The sequence below is a fragment of the Xyrauchen texanus genome, chromosome 43 (assembly GCF_025860055.1).
Source record: "Xyrauchen texanus isolate HMW12.3.18 chromosome 43, RBS_HiC_50CHRs, whole genome shotgun sequence".
Lineage (NCBI taxonomy): Eukaryota > Metazoa > Chordata > Actinopteri > Cypriniformes > Catostomidae > Xyrauchen > Xyrauchen texanus.
In genome coordinates this window covers 17593534-17618185 of record NC_068318.1, presented here as the reverse complement: position 1 = coordinate 17618185, position 24652 = coordinate 17593534, and the positions used below count along the sequence as shown (strand labels likewise).

Genomic DNA, 24652 nt, shown 5'->3' with positions numbered 1-24652 from the left:
TTATTTGAAATAAATATCTATATATATATATATTTATGTTTATGTGTACAAACTTATTGTAATTCCCAACCTGAGTACTAGAACACAGGCTGCGACCAGCGTGTAGGCCAGCAGTGTTCCTATAGACATCAAATCAACCAGGTCCTTCAGATCAAACAGGAAAGCCATGATAGCTGCAGAGGAATGAAGAGAAATTAATGGAAGATTTCAAACTTTTTTTGCTGGACATTTACAATGAACACATTAATTGTGATCCTAATCTATGTTTACAGTGTATAAACTTAGAATACTACAGTGTAGATCTATTTAGGCCTACATGACACATTTTGTGTATACCCACTTATATTCAGCATCTATTTCTAGGTAAATAATATAAACGCTCTTTCTGAGAAGATCCTCATTTCTTACTCTTTTTTTTTTTTTTAGCATCGTTCTAAAAAGAATTTGCAAAAATACAAATATTCTTGTGGTTAAAAGAATCAATATTCACAGATTGTTTTGAGTTATAAAACATTTACTACCTTGTTTGAAGACCATCTTTAATATTAGATAGATATAAACATTTAGAAAGTTAAAATAAAAAGCACTTTTAACAAATAGATATGAAGACTGTGTCATACTGTGGTATCAAAGCATTAAAGACAGAAATATCATGTTCTTTAGAGAGATTATTGTCAGATATATGGAACTTCTAATAGTAAATTCAATTTTCGAATAGGCTTTAAATTGTATTCAGAAGACCAACATTTGGGTAAAAGGGTTGCAAAGCTGCAAACAGCATATAAATGGGGCGGTGAATCGATAATTGTTTAATTTTTTTACCCTTGATGGGAATCACAAGTAATTTAACAATTCTGGTTCTGATTCCTCTTAATGATACTTTTGAGAAAGAATTAAAATAAGAGATGGAGGTTCTTCTAGCATTTACTGCTCTTAGCAGTCTGTTGCTAAATGATGAAATCATTTAAGATTCTATCAGAAAAGATAACAAACCAGTAAAATATTTGAATACAATTCTAGTAAAAGGTGTTTACACAGAGGGTGCAATTGGTTCTATAGTACATAGAATTACTAAACAAAAATGTTAACTGTTCAGAATGGTTCATTCATTCAATGTATTTATTTTCTTTTTTAATAAAATACCAGACAATACAAGAACATGTTGTCATAAGAACAACCAGTCAGTAATTACAGTGTTATCGCCAGCCTAAGGCCAAAGTTTACTTCGGTTAGACTCGAACGCTAAGCATCTGCGTACATTTCGTCATCAGCACATCTAACAACCTGTAATCTGAACATATAGTCTGCGTATGTGCCTGAAATTATTTGCACTAATTATTGGCTCCTCAAGGTGGCTACATTCACCGCTGAGCAGTTGCTGTCACGAAGAAGTGCTAGAAGAAGATGTAATTGCTGCTAAAATACAGGAGACGTGGAAACAAACCAATGGATGTGCACATCAAGAATTTGTGTGGGAGGTCAGGAGATACCTGCATTTGCATAACTCGGGTCTGAAGGAATATAAAGATATCTTTATGGGTCTAACTCCTGAAGAGATATAGTCCAGTCTCTCATAGCAGTTGTAGTGAGCATGTGGAAACCGCCTGTATGTGGGCACAGTCAAATGAAGTATACTTTGAAAGGCTGAGAATTCAACTGTACACAGATGCTAAGCGTTCACATCAAAACCGTAGCAAACTTTGGGCTGTAAGTCCGCATAACACAATAACAGTTTGTGGTTCATTTTACACGTTGTTTCAGTAATTGAATCAGATTAAGTGTTTTTGATTAGCTTAAGTGAACTGGCTATATGTTTTGCACTATAGATTCAGCCATGGTGCTGCTAAATAATATAGTGCAGGTAACACTATAAGATTATTGGCGCGAATAATGTTAAATGGAAACAAAGTCAAGAGAATAACTTCTAAGGTTCCATTATTATTATTATTTTTAAACGTTCCTCGGTTCCCCACACTACTTACCAGACATGACCCCAGCAGCTAGAGTTGACACGATGGGAGTCTTCCTCTCACTCACCCGTGCCAGAAATGAGAAGAGCAGACCGTCCCGGGCCATGGCAAAGATTATACGTGGGAGAGGGAACATGGACCCCAAGAGACTGAGTATAGAATGATGGTTGCAAAATGCAGCGGAATAAATAAATATAGGAAGAGAGCAAAAAGGAAAACAAAAATAAACACATAAACCGATTGGACAGCTGCCAGAGACAGTATCAAAGGCAGAAAGGAAATAATTTACGAAGAAAATGGTTAAATGAATCCCATCTGTAGCTGTAGAGGGCAGGCTGTGGCATACAGCCCATGCCAGTGAGGTGTAATGTGGCGAAACACAGTTATCTCATGCACTAAAGCATACTCAAGTGGTACGGATGTATGATACTGCAATTGTGCGCAACATCAATAGATTAGTAACATTTAGATGCTCACCTGCGACAAAGCCTGATGTTACAGTGGCTTGTATGGGTGTTTTGGTTCTCTTGTTGAGTCTAGCCATGTATTTGAAGAGCAGGCCATCAGTAGCCATGGCCCAGAGGACACGGGGCATGGGAAACATGGCACCAAGCAGGCTGCCGCAAGTGATGAAGAAAACAAACCATGCCATGCAAAAAAGAGACAGACATACTGCATTCATTCGCTGCTATGGTGTTATTATGATAGGATTTATAACATTCTTACAATAAGATTAGCACCCAGACACATGCAACAAACAGTCCACCACCATTAATCAGAAGTTGGATTAGACCTCCTAGGAGACAAAGACCTGCAGAGATGTCTATTGATTTGCAAAATCATATGCATCAATCTCTTGGCATAAAATTAGATTTGAACATTGAATTTGATGGAATCAACTGATGATTTCAAAGGTGAAGCGTGTCATTTCTGCAGCACTAGCGACTCCAAATGGGATTGTGAAAATATTTGTTTCTAAACAGGTTTCCCAAACAGAGCAATGTTTTGAAAGTGCCAAAGAGAAAAAGTTTTACTCATCAGATAAGTAAACCTATGAATAGTCTCAAACTGGCAATCTGTAATTTGATTGGCTGGTTTTATGCAAAGTATTTATTTATTTTTAAGTGGTTGCTACAATATAAGTGCTTTTGATTAAAAATCGAGTTAGGGGTTTTGTTTGAGGCACTATCAAGTAAACTATATATCTATGAATAGAATTGTATACTGTGCGAAGCAACAATTTCTTATGCCAGTGAAATAGTCAGTTACTACTTAAAGGAGCACTCAGCAATTTTTTTCCCCATTAAAAAACTTTGACTCTTAAAGAAATTCATTGTAATTTTGAAACACATGTATAAAAATGACCGCTCACATGAGATGATGACTAACATTATAAAAGCTGTTTTATTCTACATAGTGGAGGGGTGCACTCATGTGGTCTGCCAATTTAAAATCACATGACCAGCTGAATTATTCTCAGTAACCGTCTTGTTATTGGACACTCACTCTTGGATTAAACTAATCATGGCTAACTGTGAACAGTGAATTTCTACAATGGTATCTGAAACTGAAAACAACTGATTTTGAATAATGCTGCATCCACACCACTAAGTGTCACTGTAAGTCCAAGATGACACAAACAAAAAATTACAGAGTGCACCTTTAATCATTTTAGATGGACAGAAATTGTAATACAAATATCTGCATTTTTTCCCCCCTGTACTGTGGCACAGGCAGACTATTACATTTTTTTAAACCCACCTCTAAACAACATAAAACTAACTAAATAAACTATGGTTGGTTGATTTACTTGTCGGTCAAACAATCTCTTCGTGTCTTCAAGTGGGCAGTTCCTGGTCAGAATAAGCACTGAGGCTAAGGCCACATCCACACTACAACATTTAGTTTAAAAATGCCTTAAGTTTAACACGTTTTTGCCTTTCAACCACACCAGAACAGCGTTTTCTTCCACAGAAAACCCCTTCCATTACTGCATACTTTGGAATACAGTGACACTGGGAAACGAAATAACGGAGTTATAAACGAAAACAGATTAGTAAGGATGTGGCCTAACATTCGAGTGACTTATAGAACAGAAAGTATGGTAACACATAAAACATTACACACTTCACCTTGAAATGGGCTTCAGAACTGGAGCTTACCAATAGTGAATTACAAAATATTGAAATAAATAAGGAAAAATACCAATATATTTATTCCAACTCTGCAATTACTGAAGTTCTAATTAGTAACTCAGAAATTAAGTAGGTTGTTAATAGAAGATCATGTGATTATATTGTAGATCAGTCCAAGTGTTTCAAATTATTTCAGACAATTCACACAATATTGTAAACAGATTTCTATACAACAACATCTGGTTTGTATGTAGGTCATGACTATACAGTAGGACTAAATACTGCTACCATTACTGCAACTGCCTCATTTCCACTTTAACTGAGTATTACATAACTGAGAAACAGAATTCATATCTCAGCACACCAAATGTTCCTTCATATTTTTAGCTAGGGGCTAAAACAGTATATACACACATCCTGCAATCCTATACAAGTACTGAGTCCAGTCCCAAATTGTACTCTCTTGTCCTCCCTGCGGTTGTTCGGGTTCATTAAGTGAAATGTACTGATTGGGCTGGTCAGCATCTTAAATGTTGTAAACTGTAACTAGGGTTGCAGGTAATTACACCCAATAATTTCACTAGTTGGGTAGTTATTCATTTCAAGTACATTTCCAAACAGGCTGGTTTACTCTAGACCACCCAAAGTCAACTGAGGTGTGCTTACCTGGTGGAGAGGGCGCAGAGTGAGCCAACTGCCACGGCATAAGTGGCCCCCTCCCAGCCGACGTATTTAAAGGCAGCAGGCAGAGGACTGTTCTTATCCAGCATGTAATATGGCATCATCATAGTGAGGGCAGCAGACACGCCAAAGTAAGCCACAAAGCAAATGAGAAGGGAGGAGACGATTCCTATGGGAATGGCCCTCTGTGGGTTCTTCACCTCCTCACCTGTGATATGGGAAAGCATCTTTTGTTTCCTTAAGTTTGTTTTTCACTATTTGATTAGTTTTTAACGGCCACACAATTACATTTTCGAATTGAAAACCTTTCAGTTTTCCGTTTCCTAACGTCATTGCTTTCTAAAGTATGCGGTACTAGAGAGTGTTTTAATAACTAAGTGTTTTGGTGGAAGAAAGTGCCATTCTAGTGTGGATGAGAAGCGTAAATGTAAGAAAATCAATGTGTTTTCAACTGAAAATGTATTAGTGTGGACATGGCCAACATACTGTTTTAAGCTGATCTGTGTTTTTTGATAATACCTAAACAAAGACCAAAATGATAATTGTAACTCCTCCAACAGCTTTCAAGCTATTCCCCAAACTTGGTACAGACCTTTGGACTGTTCTCTTGTTCAAAATAATCTAGAGTTCTGGCAAACTTGCCACAGACTAGCTGCAAATGTTTGCCAGAAGTAGTGGTGAATCTGCAGAAAAACATTGGCAACAATGGACAGTTTGCTGCTACTGGCAAACACTTATATGGCAAGCCTGTGGCAACAGTGAAGAGTTTATAAAATAATCAGTGGCGAATTTGCAGCAAGTTTACCAGAACTCTTGATTTATGTAAGGGCTTACACTGACAGAGTGTTCAAACAGGCCAAAACCTTTCCAGCTCCAACCAAACAATTTAAAGTTTAACAAATAAACACAAGTCTATCAATCTGCTTAAAGTTGCAGTCTGTCAAACTAGCTGGCTGTTTGTCTTAGTTTTAGGTCTGTAAAACCTTCAAACATCAAGCTTTTAAAACTTTTTTTAAACTTTAAAGTCAGGCTTTGTCTAAGCCAACATAAAAGTGTGTCTTGAAAAACTTTATCTAGTTATATTTTAGATTTTTTCTTGCTTCTGATCAGGGCACGTTGTAGGCTAAATTCAAATCTGCATTATTCATATGAGCGCCAAGGCAGCCCCATGGTACCAATACATTTTTTTTTTTTTTTAAATAACTCAACTTAACTAAACTAAACTAAACTTCTGACAGTCCTTTGTAAGCATTGCAAGTTTAAATGTTTACAAATGACGTTAATTGGGTGGACTAATGGTGACCACCATACTATCCTGAAATGGCTGGGGCTCTGTTTTTGTTGTAGAGTTAATTATTGTAACAAGACACCTGTTTATGTTCAGATCTTTACATTATTGATAAGTGATGTGGGATTTAATCTTGTTCCATCCTATCCTTTTACATAGCTAATCATTATTGTGTGAAATTGAAAACTGATATATAGCTGATGAACACACAAACTGGGCCAATGGAATTTGTTTCCATGACTTCCACATGATGCCGGCACAGAACATTTTCATAAACATTACAAGCATAATGGTTAAGGTTCATGCCTCACTCCTTATTTTAATCAAACCAGCAACCTTCTGGTTTCCAGCCTTGAGTCTTAAAGGAATATTTCAGGTTCAATTCAAGTTAAGCTCTGTTGACAACATTTTTGGCATAAAGTTATAATTATTATTTAGACTCTTCCCTCATTTATATATATATATATATATATATATATATATATATATATATATATATATATATATATATAAGAAAACTTGCTGTTACGGTAAGGCACTTACAATGGAAGTGAATGGGGCCAGTCCATAAACATTCAAATACACAATGACTGTTTCAAATATATATATATATATATATATATATATATATATATATATATATATATATATATATATATATATATATATATATAATATAGCCACAATATGTAAACATTTTATGTGTTGACATGATTTTAGTGTGCTAACTGCTAACCTTACCTGTGTAAAGTTATCCAATTTTACAACATTGTTGTCATGGCAACAATGTTGATAACCCCTATAAACTTCAGTGAATTCCTGATTTACACCAGAATCATGTTATCACATAATATCTTGTGACTATACTTTTGAAAAAGTGTGTGTTTTCATGTTTATGCACTGGCTACATTCACGTCCATTGTAAATGCCTTACTATAACCATGATTTTTTCTTTTCTTTTTGAATAAACAAGGGATGAGTCAATGTTATTTTTTGTGGTAACAACAAAGCTGTCAATTGAGCTAAACTTGTAATGATCCCGGAAATGTCTTTATCCACTGCACTACACTACCCCCTAGTGAATTTTTTGTTTACTAACTGGTAAATTATAATAAACAATAATGAATCAGTGTCTCTGATGGATAAAAATCAAAATTAGTGAGAACTACAAACCAAATTTGGACTTGAAATTATATGCTTAGGTCAACATATTTTTTTTTAAACATAGACAGATGTTTAAAGCAGAATATGTCTTAGATTTTGTTGGAAATTTTGTTGCAATTTAAATGTGTACACGAGAACCGTCCAAAGCAGTACAGCATAACAAGAAACACTCAGACAAGACAAACTGACAGACAGAGGCACAGTCAGGCCAGACTGTGACATGGGCCTCATCTCACCTGGGTTCAATGAGTTAGCTATAACACAGAGGACCTAAGTGGGGCCCCCCTCATCACATGTTGTCACTACAAAGTTTACCCTGCTGAAAAACAACAACAACCACAATAATGGCTTAAACTTGCCTAAATCTCTTTGCTAGTCTTAACTGGTCTCTCAGCCTGGTCAAGCTGGCCCGCTGGCTGGTTGTAGAGGGGTTTTGGGCACTTTTCAGCTGGTCAGGCTGGAGGACCAGCTTATACCAGCGAAGACCTGCTTAAACCAGCTAAGACCAGCAAACCAGTTTAGGCTGGTAAAAGTGGCTTTTCCAGCAGGGTAGTATAAATTTACATTCAAAATCAGCTAATCTACACTTAAGTATGACATAAATAAGAATAAGTGTTACAGCAGCACTGGATGAAACTACTGTAGCAGTTACATTTAGGAAGTCTTGGTACACAACACGATTCAACTGCAGCGATGAGTGGTGTGTGCAATGCATGAGTACTTGATTTGCCAAAAGTTCCTGTGGTTTGATATTGCACAGAGCAGTCATTGTAAAACAGAGGTATAGTGTGTTCTTGCCAGCAGTGCTAGAGAGAGCATAAGCACATGAGCAAATTTACATGCCTGATCAACTTGTACGAGAAGTGTTACTGGGAGTAGCTTTCACACTCTTCGAACATAAAACACAGCCAGAGGAAGGGAAACAAGCCCAGACAAACCCAAAAACTCTATCCAATCAAATGCGAGGAAATACGAGGGGAGGTACCCTCCATGAAAGAGGGGGCAAGAGACAAACCACAAAGAAAGATCTGCTGAGAAAGTCCATGCAAGCCAATAAACAAATAAATATAAACTAAACTCTAAATAACTTTGACCAAAGGGATGTGGATGCAAGCCAAACATGCATATAACATAATGGCCTTCACTTATTAGATGCAATTATACATACAAAACACAACTCTTACGCAATTTAACGCCTTTACTACTGTATGCAGACATGTGCCATATATTTGACCGTGCTCCCAAGGCAATTGCAGGAGAAACACTGGCACTGTATAAAGTTACGACCAATGACACCAGACTACTAAAGATCAGAGTGTTCCTATAGTTTTTAGATCCATACATACCTGTGGTGGCGATGCAGTCAAACCCCACGAAGGCGTAAAAGCAGGTTGCTGCCCCTGATAAGACCCCTGTGAAACCAAAAGGCATAAAACCACCCTGACCCAAACTTTCTTCAGATGGCAGGGGCTCTGTGACACTGTTTAGAGAGAGTAACATTTAGATTTTTAACATGGCATTTCAATTTTAATGGATCAGCATATTTTAAAAGTGAAATGTGTCATTTTGCGACACAAGTGGCACCAAAGGAGATGCAAAAATAACTATTTTTTTCCAAACATACCGACGCCAACAGAGGTAATTTATTATTATTGTTTAGTCTTATTTTCAACATAACTATAACAAAACATCCGTATAATTACAATATAAATTTCAGAACTTCTGTTATGGTGAGATTCCACAAAAATAAGTTGTTATCTTGAGAAAACATTAATAAACTGATAATATTTAAATTAGCATTTCAAGAAGGAAATTCCAGTGGTTGCAAGGCAGTAAAAGAATACGGTTTAAGATTAGGTAAGTTTAGGTATTAGACTTTGAAATGCGTCATAAGAGATGCATTATTGTTGTCAGGACATGCGTCTTGTTTTCTCTATGTTTGAGAATTAACACATAACTGTCTTTGCATATATTTAACTATGTATGACTGCCTTTACATTGCAATGTAATTCTTTAGGGAAATATCACGATACCACTATTGCCCTCAGTTATATTTTGAATGGCAAACATTCGTTCAAAGCAGGTCAATGGGAGATTTCCCTAAATGTATCATAAACCAAAAAAAGACAGCACACCTAAAGCTGGTATTACCTACAAAACACACCTTGAATAGAGTTTGGGCTGAATTGGGCTAAAGTCTAATAATTTAGAAAAATCCCTAACCCGAATGTTTGAGGAATTTTAATGTAGTTCTGTCTTGCAAGCATTGTAAAAAATTATAAACAGAGGCTTTTCCTTTGTTTGGAAACAGGCATTATTTTTGTAATTCCATTCGGTGCCATTAGTGTTGCAGAATTGCACTTCACCTGTATCAAGATTAATATCCAAACATCCGAAAATGAAACTCACTTAAGAGTGGAATTGGTTCCATTCAGAATCTCATCAGGGTTCAGGTGCCAGTTCTTGAGCGTACCTTTAACCAGTCCAGATACGACCATAAACAGCAGCACCAGAATGTTGATGCAGGTGAATACTTTGTTGACCATAGCTGACTCCTTTACCCCGAAGGCCAGTAGGCCTACAGCAAACAAAATGTAGTTCAAAACACTATGGAGCAAAGTCAACACAAACGACTGCTAAATATATATGTTCAAGAACTTTCATTTTCACAACTTGTAGAATATTCATAACTTTAGACTTCAAAAAAAACTATTTTCTTATATTGTGCTGTAGAAGACAAAACACAATGCAAAGTAAATACCATTCACTTCATACAGTATCCTTTATATACACAACATTACATGCTGAAATAATCACAGTAAAAAAAAAATAGCTCACTCTAAAATAAAAATCCTGTAATAATTTGTGTCCATGTAATTCCAAGTTTTTATTTTTACTGTGGAACACAAAAGGATACATTTTGAAGAATGTATTGCTTGCCACTTTTTATGGAATTAAAATGAATGGGGATTGGTGAAAAAATTATTTTAGTTTAGTGAAGTTGATTACTAATTGAAAAGATCAAATCATTCACATATTAGACTTTGCTACTTCTCTCATGAACATGCCAAGGAGAGCTACGGCGGATGTCAAGATTTTCAACAAATAAAGACTTAAATTTAATTCTGTTTCTTATCCAAAGTTATCATATGATGAATAAATATAGACCACTTTTATGATATGTTTAAAGTGCTTTGTGTCCTTTCTGGAGCATACAATCTGCAGTTTCCATTTATTGTTATTACCTCGAAAAGGGTGACCAGTAAGATCTAACACAAGAGTGGTTGAAACCATGTCTTCAGAAGTGATATAATAGATGTGGGTGAGAAACAGATCAATATTTAAGTCCTTTTTACTGTAAATCTCTACTTTCACTTTCAACTTTTGTTTTTGGCAATTCACATTAGTTGTGCATATCACCCCCTAATGGACAGGAAGGAGAGATATAGTAAAAAAGGACTTAAAGGGACAGTTCACCCAAAAATTATCTCATAATTTACTCATAATCATGCCATCCCAGATGTTTATGACTTTTATGTCTTCAGCAGAACACAAATGAAGATTTATAGAGAAATACCTCAGCTCTGCAGGTCCATACAATGCAAGTGAGCATTGTATGTAGCTCCAAAAATTACATAAAAGAAAAAATACATGTAAAAGTAATCCAGATGGTTCTAGTGCTTGAATCCATTTCTTCAGAAGCAATATAAAAGGTGTGATTAAGTAACAGAACAATATTTAAGTCCTTTTTCACTCTAAATTGCCACTTTAACTTTAACTTTCAGATGTGAACTTTCATTTCAACCACATGTGACTTTCTGATGTAAAAGTGGATATTTAGAGTAAAAAAGGACATAAATATTGTTCTGTTTCTTAATCACACCTTTTATATTGCTTCTGAAGAAATGGATTTAAACACTACAGTCATATGGATTACTTTTATGCTGCCTTTATGTGCTTTTTTGGAACTTCACATTCACTTCAATTCATTTCATTATTGGATGAACTATCCCTTAAATGCCCCAGTCATGATTTACCTGTGAGAATAAGGATGATAACTACAGCAAACATATCTGGATATTCTGCCAAAAGGCCCGGAGCATTCATGGTCATGTACTGACGGCAGAAATGCTCAATATGTTTTCCGATCAGTTCGTCAAACGTGGCACTCCAAGCTCTCGCAACACTCGAGGTACCTGAGAAGGTTTAAAGATAAAGACAGAAAGGTTAAAGAGAAATACAAAAAACCTGCACTACATATAAGTTTACACTATACATAAACCCCTCTATGCCATCATGTTTAGTTTAAGTTTAGAGGTTTTACAACAATGGGTTTTAAAGTCAGGTCATACTTAAAAATGTCTGAATGTCATTGTATGAGATACAAAATATAAAATCAATCCACAAATAAATGATGCTTAAGTTTTTAAGTGTGTCCCAAGAGTACAAATATTTTTTGGGCCACTATAAAGGCAAAATCAACATGGACCTTTACTTATAGTATGGTTTTGTAAACATTAAAGTGTCTCACCTATCACATATGAAAGTATAAGATTCCAGCCAGTTATGAAGGCCCATAGTTCCCCAACAGTCACGTAGCTGTACAGGTACGCTGAGCCCGTTTTGGGCACTCTTGCACCGAACTCCGCATAGCAGAGCCCGGCAAGCACTGAAGCCAGGGCCGCGATAAGGAATGATAGCACGATGGCTGGTCCAGCATTTTCCCGGGCCACTGCTCCTGCGAGAACATAAACCCCTGCTCCGAGGGTGCTGCCCACTCCAAGAGCCACCAGGTCAAATGTGTTCAGGCATCGGGAGAGTCGCGATTCCTCCGAGTTGCAGTCTACGACCTTCACCCTTAGCAACTGCTTCCCGAATTTCAGAAGTTTCTTCAAAACCATGGCCGATTTGATCTGAAGTTTGTGCCTTTCTGTATCTATGTTTTTCCTTCTTTTTCTCCTTCACACATACAAACGCTGAGAGTTCACAATGTTCAGAATGTTTGTCAGGAGTGTTGTTAAACTGCGTAAGGAAAACACAAAGTAATGATCTTCAAGAAAGCCCTTGAAGGTAATTTATACATTGAAGATAATGTTAGATGATGTGAAAATTAAAGAAATAGTTCAAGAAAAAAGGAAAATTCTGTTATAATTCACTCATTCTCTTTTTGTTTTATTCCTGTAAATGCTTTATTCCAGAGTCTGCGTAGGGCACCAACTCCCTAGGGGGGCACCATCTTACCCTATCTTACCCAAGGAGGGCACCAGAAAGTCCACCAGCTGCCCTTACTCACATATATGTTATTCAAGAAACACAGATGATCGATTTGCGCTCATATCACATGAACCACGCATCAATTTGACCAATTTAACATGCTCCCCTGAAAAGGAGAATTTTGAAGCATGCTAACTTTAATCTTTTCTATTCAAAGGAATAGAAGTGTATAGAGAAATATACAGCGGATAAAGAACTCCAAAAAGAAGCGCAAGTAAACACCATAAAGTTATTTTGTACAACTTATACTATATGCTTAATACTGTCTTCTGAAGCCATACAGCTTTGCATCAAAAACAGACTGAAATGTTGTTATTCACTGATAATCTTGCCTTAAGCAACTGCTCTCAGATCTCATTCAAGCTTCTGTATATTCAACATTGGAATGTATCGATCAGTTACGGGACAAGCAAGACCCAAAGCCATTTGGTGTCACTGCATGTCAAACCTGGAGCAATGCATCTTGAGGCACCAGATGGGAATTCAAAACCATCATGAGTGGTGGTGGTGTAGTGGTCTAAAGCACATAACTGGTAATCTGGTAATCAGAAGGACACTGGTTCAAGCCCCACAGCCACCACCATTGTGTCCTTGAGCAAGGCACTTAACTCCAGGTTGCTCCAGGGGGATTGTCCCTGTAATAAGGGCTCTGTAAGTAGCTTTGGATAAAAGCGTCTGCCAAATGCATAAATGTAAATGTAAATGAGAATTCAACAGCTACAGAGCACAAAGCTATTATACATGCCTTCAGAAGACCTGAAATATAGTGCACCTGAAATACAGTTGTATGGAATATTTTTTTTTATAATTATTATTTAAATTGAATGATTTTCTAATGTAAACATGCACTAGACAGAAGTGTTTTACATTGATGTGCATCTTGCTGTTTTTACAGCATCTAGAGTGGTGATTTTGAGACAATGTGGCACTTTAAAAGAAAAATAAATCCAAGCGTAGTTCTAGCTGGTAGATTTTGGGATTCATTCATCAAGCATCACATCCAATCACAATATAGCCTCCACGTTATAAGCCTGCCAGCTGCCTCTCATTGTTCGTATACTTCTGTGTTTTCACCCCCCCATCCCACCCCATCTCCACCAGTTTAGGTCCTATCCTGGGCGGGAGTAAGATCCGCTCCCCCGCTGTCATCGTCTCCAGCAGGATCTGGCGTTTCAAGCAGCTGAAGAGCACTGAACCATAGGACGGGGCTTACACTAAATTATATAAGTGTGTTTTCATTTGTATTATTCCAATAATCTTGAGTCTTTCTGACAGAACTTGCATTAATACACTAGCACTCTGTTCAATTTGTTGTGCGGTGTCTATTTTTTTTAAAGCAATATCGTGTTCAGTCTGAACGACCCTTAATGGTGCTTTTTTGTCCGTTTTGGAGCTTGACAGCCACTGGTCACTGTATGCTTTAATTCAGGGCTGGACTGGTAATCTGGCATACTGGGCATTTTCCCGGTGGGCCGATGCACTTTGGGGCCGATCAGAGGCAGACTGGTCATCGGGAGAACCGAGCGAGCTGGGATAAGCTAAAATGAGCTGCCACGTTATGCAGAAAAGGACAGCGAACAAGTCCCTCGTCCAACTTCTTTTGGGCCAGTTGCTATGTAAAATCCTGGAAAAAGAAAGTCATACTGGTTTGGAACGACATGGGGATAATTGACTTTTGGGTGAACTATTTATTTTACTTATAACATACCTACTTCAGAAATTCTATGAAGAACTAAACTTTCTAAAATGACTGTATAATAATGCAATAATGCCAAAACAGTTTGTCTGATAACTCTTAAATGTTTAAACCTTTATTGTTGAAATAACAACAGAATTCCGCTCAAGATATGAACCAGAACGCTATAGCAGTCATACAGAGATTGATACAGATTACTCCCCCAATTTGACTCAAATGGCTGGGCATTTTGCTCTAGATATAAGTAGTTTAAGCATGATGAACATTTTGTCCTTTTTCTAAACTCCAAGACACAAACCAGCACATATTATGGGGAGGACAGCAGTACAATGATTTATTGAGCTGAAAATGTGCAGTGCTCTGTCATGTATTCACAATCTTCAGTGTCAGATTTAAAAAATGTAGTCTTAGCACTTCCTTAATACGACTGGAAGAGAGAACTATACAGTATTTAGAACCACAACCAAAATTCTCTTGAATGAAAAGCACTTATTGATTCCAAAAGGACAACAGACTAGAATGAAAACAGACTGCACATGTTCTGTACTGTATGTACTTATCAGCTTTTCAGGCAATGAGTTCATACAGCTGCAGTGTCTTCAGTCATGTTTAAGTATTGCACTCTTTTCCTAAGTGTTGAGTAACATGGAGAGAAATTCATAAAGTGTGACTGGTGGCAGAGCTGGAGAGGCCCATTGGAGAATAATCTATCATACTCACACAACCACGGTGTTATAAACTGACATGTGTTACGTAACCTACAGTGGAAATGAATGGCAGAAATGCATGCAATTCCAAAGGAACGATCGGTACTCTGTGTTTGCATCTTAGTTGTAGCTCTGTGTGCACAGTCTGTTTTCAACTGTTTTAAGAAGTTAAACTGATATAATTGAATTCCTCTATGACTAAAGCCACTGATATAAGTGCATGCTGAGATCATAGTACAGATATGATGCAGTTAATTCTGTCTTCATCTCACATAACAAAAAATATCTTTAACTAAAAAAATGAGCGGATTAGTTTATAGCCCTGTAAAAACATTTTAATGTAACATATAACGCTAAAATCTTTTTTTACATTTCTTTCCAATGTGTCTTTGTTGAAAGAACTATTTTTATTTAAGTTGTCCCACTGAGTTCAATCAGATCATTTACGTAATAATGTAAACATTTACGATTTCCACACAAATTTCTTCTGCTTATGTTACTTAAATAAGACCCAATGAAATTAAGTTCTAACAAAATGTTGAACTCTTCATTTTGCTCATTTATTTAATTGAAGAAAAAACAAAAAATCATTTTTTAAGTGTAGAGAGATAAGAAAAGAGTGAGAGTCAGATAGTATAAACATAAATAGGTTAAGCTACCATGAATCGTGACCCAGTTGTCTTTCCATTTTGATCTCATGAAAAGTCGTACATAATTTACAAGTTGGCTATTTCGTATGGTCTTGCATGATAAATTCATACGACTTCATTACGTGCAAATTCTCGGATGTCTAATGCGGAAGTAAGTGTGAGTTCCAGGCACGAGGCGTTAAGGACATACTTATTAATATTATGCCCTTACCCAAACCCCACTTGACCAATCAGCAGAGTGAGTAAACATGATAGGAAGCTGTTGTGTGTGACAGAAGCAAGTAATTGTCACGTATTAGATGGTAACATTCTCCAGCGACGTCATTGGCTGAAGTGAAAGTCACAGGAATTCAAATGAGTGCAGTCGCACAATATCATCCGAATTAGCCAAATTTAGAAAAGTCATCCGAATCCTAGCCATTTTGCTGTGAGAGTAGTTTCGTCTTTGGATCTCCCATCTAAACAGCAAAAGGGACTAAAATGTCACTTCCTGACATGCCAAAATGGAACTTAAATGGAAAGTTCCACAGGCAATGAGGTCACACTTTTGGGTGGTGTGGCGCTCTCAAATGTCTCAGGTCTCAGATCCATGGATCACAAAACCTAGGCGGCATATGGAAACAGGTTAGCAGAGTCACATGAGTCATCATGCACCTTTAACTGTTGTCATCTAAATCACGCAAGCATCACATGAGGGCTCGACAGGAAAAAACCTGCTTCTAAAGCTGCAAACACAAGCTTCGGCCTTATTTCCCTCATCTAAACACCGGAAGTTCATTAAAATGAGATTAGCAGTGTAACTCAGTAGTAAGATAACTAGCATTCTTCACAAAGGTATTATAAAAGGTTTAAAGCTGTGTGCTAGGCAGAATCAGCTGTGAATCTTATGTATTTGTCTTTGAACAATGCACAATTATTTTCAGATTTGCAACCAGCATGACCATGCTTTCCAGCAGAAGTCAGATTGAATGTACCTATATTTCAGGAGAAACAAGATGCATGACGTTCACAGAAGGCATGATTTTGCATGCACTTGCGAATAAATTAGCATTTTAATGGCAGGACAAATGTCTCAGTGAGCCTATGTTGTAGGCACATAACAATGTGTTTTAAAGGGATAGTTCACCCCAAAATTTAATTTTCTCATTATTTACTCAACCTCATGCCATCACAGATGTGTATGACAAATGAAGATTTTTAGAAGAATATTTCAGCTCTGTAGGTCCATACAATACAAGTGAATGGTGGCCAAAATTCTGAAGGTCCGAATATCACATAAAGGCATCATAAAAGTAATCCATAAGACTCCAGTGGATTAATCAATGTCTTCTAAAGTGATCCAATTTATTTTGGGTGAGAACAGACCAAAATATAAGTCATTTTCCCTATAAATCTTGACAGCAGTCTCCTTAGTGGTCGTCATTTCAAATTCGATTACATTTCCTATGGCACTATCTAGTACTCTGTGCATGAGTCAAGAACTAGGAAGTGTAATTGAGCTTGAAATCTTGATTGTGTCTAGAGATTGCAATGGTAAGATTTATAGTGAAAAAGGAGTTATATTTGTGTTTGTTCTCACCCAAAACAGATTTGATCATTTTACAAAACATTGATTAACCACTTGAGTTATCTGGATTACTTTTATACTTGCATTGTGAGGACCAACAGAGCTGAGATATTCTTCTAAAAATCTTAATTTGAGCTCTGCATGAGAAAAAAGGACATACCTATCTGGGATGGCTTCAGGGTGACTAAATGATGAGAGAATTTTCATTTCTGGGCGAACTATTCCTTCAAATGTACAAACTGGCCCTGGATCATAAAAAAAACAAAATCAGTATACAGTAATTACAAGTGCTTGATATGGCAGAAATCACAATTTGAAGTTAATCCCTAAGTTTTACATTTAAAGTGACTTACAGTGCATAAAATATATACATTTATATTTGTGTGTTCCCTGGAAATCAAACCCATAAACTTGGAAATTCAAGAGACATGCTCTACCAGTTGAGCTAGCATTTATGAACCATTTGTGCAACAGACTGATACCTCAAATCATGTAGCTAGTTGAGGAGATAATATATATATATATATATATATATATATATATATAAATGTACACATGCGTATATGTGAAATACATTTATTATGATTTTTTGCATTATGTTATTATTATCAGGACCCAAAAATTCTCATTACCATAATGCGTCAAAAGGTTTTACTTTTACTATTTACATTGTTTTCAATTATGATTCTCATTACCATAACAAAAATAAAGGCAGTCCCAAGGGAAGTATTACTATGAAGCAGTTTTCAAATTAAATTATGTAATTTTTTTGCCAATAAGAATAGGGGGGTAAACTGTGCAAAACTGGTATGAACATGGTGTAAAATAAATGCTTATAAAAATAAGCTTCATTTTCTTCATTTGTTTTCTTTGATTTTGAAGTAAGACAAGACCAGGACATTTTCATGCTGGGGTTCGTGAGAGGCACCCTATTACTTTTCATTGCAATTTTCAACGCAACTTACAGTATGATTGCTACCTAGAGACCAGAATATCACAGACATTTGGAGGTGGGATGTTTGATTACAGCCAATAAGCAACCACCCAGAACAGCCAAGCAACACCCTAGTAACCACCCAGGATACCCTTGCAACTGCATAGCAAGGAGCATTATGATGGCGAATTTTACACGGGTAAGTGCACAAATTTAGTTATGATTTTGATCCCTGAGCAAATGAACTAGCAAGAAAGCCTTTTGGGTCAGTTCTATTCTTTTGACACACTGTCAAAGCTCTCACACTCTACAGTCCTACAAATAGAACTTCAAACATCACATGGGTATGCTATTCCAGTCACTCGCTCAGTGTGCCTGACCACTGCACATCAAACCATTAAGCTGTATGTCCAAGTACCAAACTACTCTAGTCGCTCAGCACCATATGCACTGTGTTGGACACCAACACACACAAAGGTTGCAGCATAACACACCTACACCTGAAAAGAAAGTGAAAGGACATAAGAAAGCCATCTGTAATTGTATAACTTTCTATGAAGAAATAAAAAGATCTCCAACTTTGACTTTCATTCACCTCAGGACAGAAACCAGAGGTAATCCAAGTACAAGTTTGTTCTGAGGTTCTGCTCTCCAGCTGGACCTGACTCAGATTTCCGAACGTTTCCCGAGTTCTGCAGTGGTCAGTGTGCTGGCTTAAAATGCTCCACTGAAGTGACATCAGACGTGTTGAGAGGTCTCGCTGCTATCAATGTCATGTTGTGGTAATGCTAAAAGACCATGAATGGAATTAAGTCTTTTAGGAAGAGATTCATACATAATAGTTCAACGTGATTGCAAAACACTTTTAAAATTGCGATACACTTTAAAAAAGTAAAATATGTCATATCTGGGCCGCTACCGTCAGCAAATTGAAATGAAAAAATAATGCACGTTTTCAAACACTTCCCCATCTCCCATCGGTTGGACAAATAGATAGGCCCACTAAAATAAGATAACTGGTCTGAGCACATATGAGGTCAGGATGAGCTGAAGTAAGTCTGCTTTGGGCCAATCACAATGTTCTGACTGAGGAGTCTTTGCTTCATTATCTGTCCAATTAGACAAAATTATTTTGACTCTCGAGTTGCAGCTGTTAAATAATACGGAGTATGTTTGCATTGCATAATAACTTGATAGAGCATTGACTATTAAAACCTCAACTGTTTGGGAGAAAACTTAATTTACTTTTAGCGCCACTCATTGGAAATTTCACCTCAGAGTAGGCAAATCAAGTAAAGCAGCTGAAAAACGCCCATATCAGTTTGAAAAAGCCCACTAATTGGGAAACGTCCATTTTTGTTCTGCAGAGACACCAGTCTTGATGTTAGCTGCATGCTCTCCACTATAAATCACTGCAAACTTCTGGCAAACAAAACTTGCCACAAATTAACTGCAAGTTTTTTTTTTGGGGGGGGGATTGAGACTATTCTAAAGTCTCCTACTTCTAGACCATTTTAAAACATGGCTTCTTCTAAATTTTGAGAGGAAATCTCAAGTCAGAAGAAAATATTTACATGGACTGAGTTCAAATTTGCCAAGACAACAAAGTTTGCAATCAGAGTCAGAAATTTCAATATTAACTTGAACAATTTCTCATGAAATACTTCCATGTCCAATTGATCAGGGCTATGCTATCCAAATTGATTTCATAGCTCTGTACTCTTACTGTATGTTAAGTGTTAACTTTTACTTATGTCTATTTTTATTTCTCCAGAAAAGTTGATAATTAAATAAAACATAACTAAGAAATCAATTAAGTATTATGAGCTGTTAAACAGCAGCATTTGAGCAATCATTTTCCCTATACACATGATCAACATTTAGTGAATGTTTGGATCATTCTATCAGCAGTAAATATGAAAAGGTAATGAAAAATTATATCTAAATAAATCCTGACAGCTTCATCTGGCAGTGGGGTTGTGCAAGGTTAAGGGTGTCATCGTTTTATATTCCAGCTCAGGCAGGAGGGCTGACACTCAGGAGCATGGTGACCATATACACACACATGCAGTTTATCTGGCTAAATTAAGCAGGTGGGTTGAGTAGGGGTGCGGTTCCTAGAAGCCAATCATTGTGTGACTCTCTGGTGTTTAACATGCGGCAGTGTAAACTTCAGCCTTGGGATTCTTGGGTCTTTTTCTATTTTGAAAAAATATATGATAAACATTCACAACATTCCTTCAATAAAAACAAATCAGCATGTGAACTGAAATATTATCTAAGAGCATAGATACCAATTCTAAACTAGCATATATACAGGCTTTAGTTCTGACGTCACCAACACTTAGTAGTATATCATAACAACTGCAAGAGGAGTCCCTACTGAAAACAGCAAGTGTTCAGATAGGAAATAGGGTCAAGGACATAGCCTCTATCCAGAAAGAAAACTAAGGCATGTTTTGTTTACGTGTTTTTTTTTTTTCCAAAGTCTTTCCATCCACATGAGTGTGTTTAGATTGGGCACCATGTATCTGGCACTGTTAGAAACCAAGAAACTTGTGACTACTATTTTATTTTGGAACATGTAAGTAGGGGACAAACATTCTTCAGTTTTGGTATTTGGCAGAACAAAACAAGGAACTGAACTGAAGTCATTAAGAGCTATTAATTAAACTTCCAGTTGGACACACCTTTTATTGCTGAACCCTCATTTCTTTATGACCAGGAAGTAGCTTGACCTTCTTGTTTGTTTACAGTGGCAACTAAAAAATTCTCAATGTTTCTGTTAAATATCCATTAAATATCTTAAAGAAAAAATTCTCAGAAGAATGACAATAGACCTTTTTCACAGACTGTGCTGATGCATTTCCGCTTTATTTATCAGTGTAAATCTTGCAATTTTCTTTATATTATAAATTTTTTAAATATTGAGTGTACATTTTTATTCTGTTTTATATTACTTTGGAATTCGTTTTAAAAAAGAATGAACACAGCTGCGAGGGGGTTTCTATTACAGCTGTTGAGAGAGAGTGACAGTAAATTTGGCATCTTCTTGCATTTTACTGTCTTAATCCACCACTCTCTATTTTTTTCATTCAAGAGTAGATTTTGCTTTTGGTCTTGGAGCAAATGTGTAAGTGAAAATATTTGCTGTGATCTCCCATTCACTCCCATTCTTCGCTGTCGATGTTTACCCTGTTTCCTACAGCTTTCCAAAACCCGGAGTGTGAAAAAGGTCTATTCTTTCATCATTCACACAATGATGTCGCAAAAGTAGGTCTGTGCTTATCGAAATTCTAACCACTGCCCCCAGTGGACGAAGCTGGAAGTGTTGTTAAATGTATGGGCAGGTGTGAGCTCCAAGTTCACCAAAACGAGTTGTCAAGCGAGTTGATTTTAGTTGTTAATGATGCAATTGTTAAACTAATACACCCTTACTCAAACCCCAACCCTAAACCTAATTGCCAGAGGAGTCAAAATGTAATCTTAGCAGGAAAATGTGATCTCCGAATTTTGCTCATCATTGATTATAAACAATGTTAAATGGAAGAAATAAAGTAATTTTTGCAACACCAAATATAGTGCTTAAAACATATTTTTCAGAATTTGACTTATCCTGCTACATTTAGTTTTCCTTCTCAAACCATGAAGAGAGCAATGACTGGTTAGATTTAACATTCTGATATAAATTCAAAACTGATTAAGGAACTAATACAAATTAAAAAAAAGAAATACACACTGTACTGATGATTGATAAAAAATTGGATGATGCTGTTTACCAAGCACCCAATTTAAAGGCCTATAATCAACAATATATTAGTCTAACATCAGTGAAATAAAGGTTAACAATCTACAACAGTTAGTTTCTCATTTCTAATGGACTCTAAAGCTTCTATAGCTCTAAAGTCAGTCACATTAATTTAAACCATTTGGCCACTGCTTAGAGACAAGGCTCATTTTTAGCATATAGGGTGTCAGGTAAAGCATGTTATGTATTGAAATGTAATCTAGATGAATGTGACCCTATTTTGAGAAACTAAACAATGAATCACCTAAAACTATATACTGTATATATATAATCATAGAAGACCTGTGACAGGATCAGCTCACGAGGTGAGTCACGAGTCACAACAAGACTCTTACGAAGTGTAGATACCTCTTGCCATGAGCATGCATCTGCTGTTTTGTGCTGACAGCTGCAAGAATTAAAAGTTTCTCAAGGAGCCATTTGGGGTTCCTCAGATGCCACACTGGACCAGGAATATCTGGAGAACATCTAGGCATTCTGTCAATCATCTAACAGTAGAGCTCCTGCAAGAATTCTAAAGAAAGTCAATGGCTCATTCAGTAACCCCATCATAAGGGAAAGGTTTAAAGCAACTTACAGGGTTCCTGGCATATATTATTAGGATGTTTGAGACTCTAAAGGACTGAATTGTTTCCTTTTCTTTTTTTGGCTTTTAGAGAACAAATAAATCTACAAACGTAGCTGTAAACTGAAATTTACACTGCCCCATCACAATAAGCTACACAAAAATCTTCCCACTTCCCAGAACTATAATGATGTTGCCACAAGAGCCAATAACATAGGGCGTGAGGGATTCATTAACAAACACACCCACAGGCATCCATATTTAAGAACAGTTCTATCTATAGAACTTAATACAGGTCATCAGATTTGTTCTGTATGATGACAGTGTCTTTGATCCGTTAAATGCAAACATCTTAACAGGTTCATCCAAAAACCATTAAACGTTTTATGATGAATAATTCCTCTGACCTACAGAAGCCTATCAGAGGATTTACTGAAAAAATCTGCACCATTAAAAGGCCTCTTTGTTGTGGAAACCATCAGGTCTTTGGAAGGAGCATGCCACTCACAGTGATTCAGCTAAAGAAAGGCCCACTACTGGCCCCATTCAAGAAAAAAACTTCTCAAGGTGGTAAAGCATTTGCATTGTTTACATATAAATACAGTATAGTATGTGTTCCAGAAGATAGTCAGTGTTGATGGAACAAGCGTTTCTATTTTGACATTAAATATCAAAGTTTAATCAAATCGAATCAAATCCCTTTATTGTCACTCAATCATATACACAAGTGCAACAGTGGGTGAAAGTCTTACGGTTCCAAGCAACATAGCTGTATGATAATTACAACGAACATCTGATTTACACATAACACAGTTTACACATCTCATTACACAACACAATATTTTATTATCATTGTTTAGTATTATCTGTATTACACTATATATTATTATTATGATGAATGTATATAAATAAACAATTATTAAATATTATTAAAAATGTTCAGTAACGACCACATAAGTACAGCTTAAAGCCTTTTAATCTTTATCAGTTTATCAAAGGTTAAAATTTAAATTGTAAATGATCAATCGCATGGACTCAGGCCATCAATCCTACAGCCTTGCCAGGAAAGAAAACATTCACATTTCCTACTACCAATAATAAATGCCTTTCAAAAAACTACTGGCATGAGGCAACAGTATCAGTATACTTTTACTAGAAGACCAGAGGGACTCTGCTTCACTTAAAAATAGAACATATTTACATGCAGACTATTAAACATGCCATGGGAAAATGTGACACTTCCTTTAGGCTACAAAAGAGAGGTCAAAGAATAAAAAGGACACATTTTATATATGTTCATGTTACATTGTAACTACTGTGTAATAACTGAGCAAGTACTTTGTATTGATGTACTTAATTTGTAATTATTTGTGAAGCTGCTTCTTTGTAAATACTCGTTGTTTCACATTATTAGGCTACAGTTGTGATTCATTTGTACTGGCAATTTATTTACAATTATTCACAGATAGCCAAATAGCTTATATGCAGATATGTATACAAAAATAAACTTTATTTATTTATTTATTTTGGGGCACATGACATTCTACAGTACGGATGGCTGTCTGTCTGCAACTGTAATGATACAAATAAGAAAAATGCATAGAAACAGACACAACACGCAAAAGGCAAGATAAAACACAAGACAGTAACGCTCCATAAACACCGCAAGCGATCTACGCGACACAACTAGAACGATGAACACTGAAACTATCATAATACATGTAACCGTCCCGCTATTTTCCTGCTGGACGTTCTACGCTTGAGCTAAAGGGGACACCCCGTGCTACCTAGTCCCAAGTTTTCCTACCCCATTATCGGAGCATAGAGGGAAATGAACTAAATGTGGTGTCCGTCCGCGATTCATAAATCGAGTTTCAAATCGATGAATCTTAACTATAAACATGTGCATTATAAAACAAGAAACTTCTAGAATTGTTTAAGCTCAATAAAGGAAAATAGAGCAGAGAACGTCCTGGGTAGGAAGAGTTTGACTTGGCTGCAACCGATGTTGGTCTTACCCTGCAGCTGGAACAGACTGGATCCACTGATTCTTGTGCTTCAGGGAAACCGTCAGTAGAAGATCGTGTCCTCCAACTAAGCTCGGCTTTGGCGTGATTATGTGGGCTGAGACTCCTGACAGGTGGTGTGAGTGTGTAATTTGTGGAGTGTAAGGTAGGCTACGAGGATCGGGTTTCACTAGTGTTTGGAAACTG

At 36.6% G+C, this 24652-nt stretch overlaps 1 protein-coding gene across 2 annotated transcripts in view; it reads right to left on the bottom strand.

The window, feature by feature from the left end:
* Nucleotides 1–24652, bottom strand: part of LOC127635914 (high affinity cationic amino acid transporter 1-like) — a 29361-nt gene extending 4709 nt beyond the window's left edge. The window contains exons 1-8 of one of the 2 annotated variants that reach the window (XM_052116210.1): nucleotides 24458–24652; nucleotides 11770–12260; nucleotides 11276–11434; nucleotides 9648–9816; nucleotides 8585–8718; nucleotides 4772–4994; nucleotides 2448–2587; nucleotides 71–173 (exon numbers count right to left, since the gene is read on the bottom strand). In XM_052116210.1, the coding sequence (XP_051972170.1) occupies nucleotides 71–173; nucleotides 2448–2587; nucleotides 4772–4994; nucleotides 8585–8718; nucleotides 9648–9816; nucleotides 11276–11434; nucleotides 11770–12139 (1298 nt within the window). In that variant the 5' untranslated portion in view covers nucleotides 12140–12260; nucleotides 24458–24652. Of the gene's footprint in view, nucleotides 1–70; nucleotides 174–1982; nucleotides 2120–2447; nucleotides 2588–4771; nucleotides 4995–8584; nucleotides 8719–9647; nucleotides 9817–11275; nucleotides 11435–11769; nucleotides 12261–24457 lie in introns of both variants that reach the window. The other variant, XM_052116211.1, reaches the window with a different exon arrangement.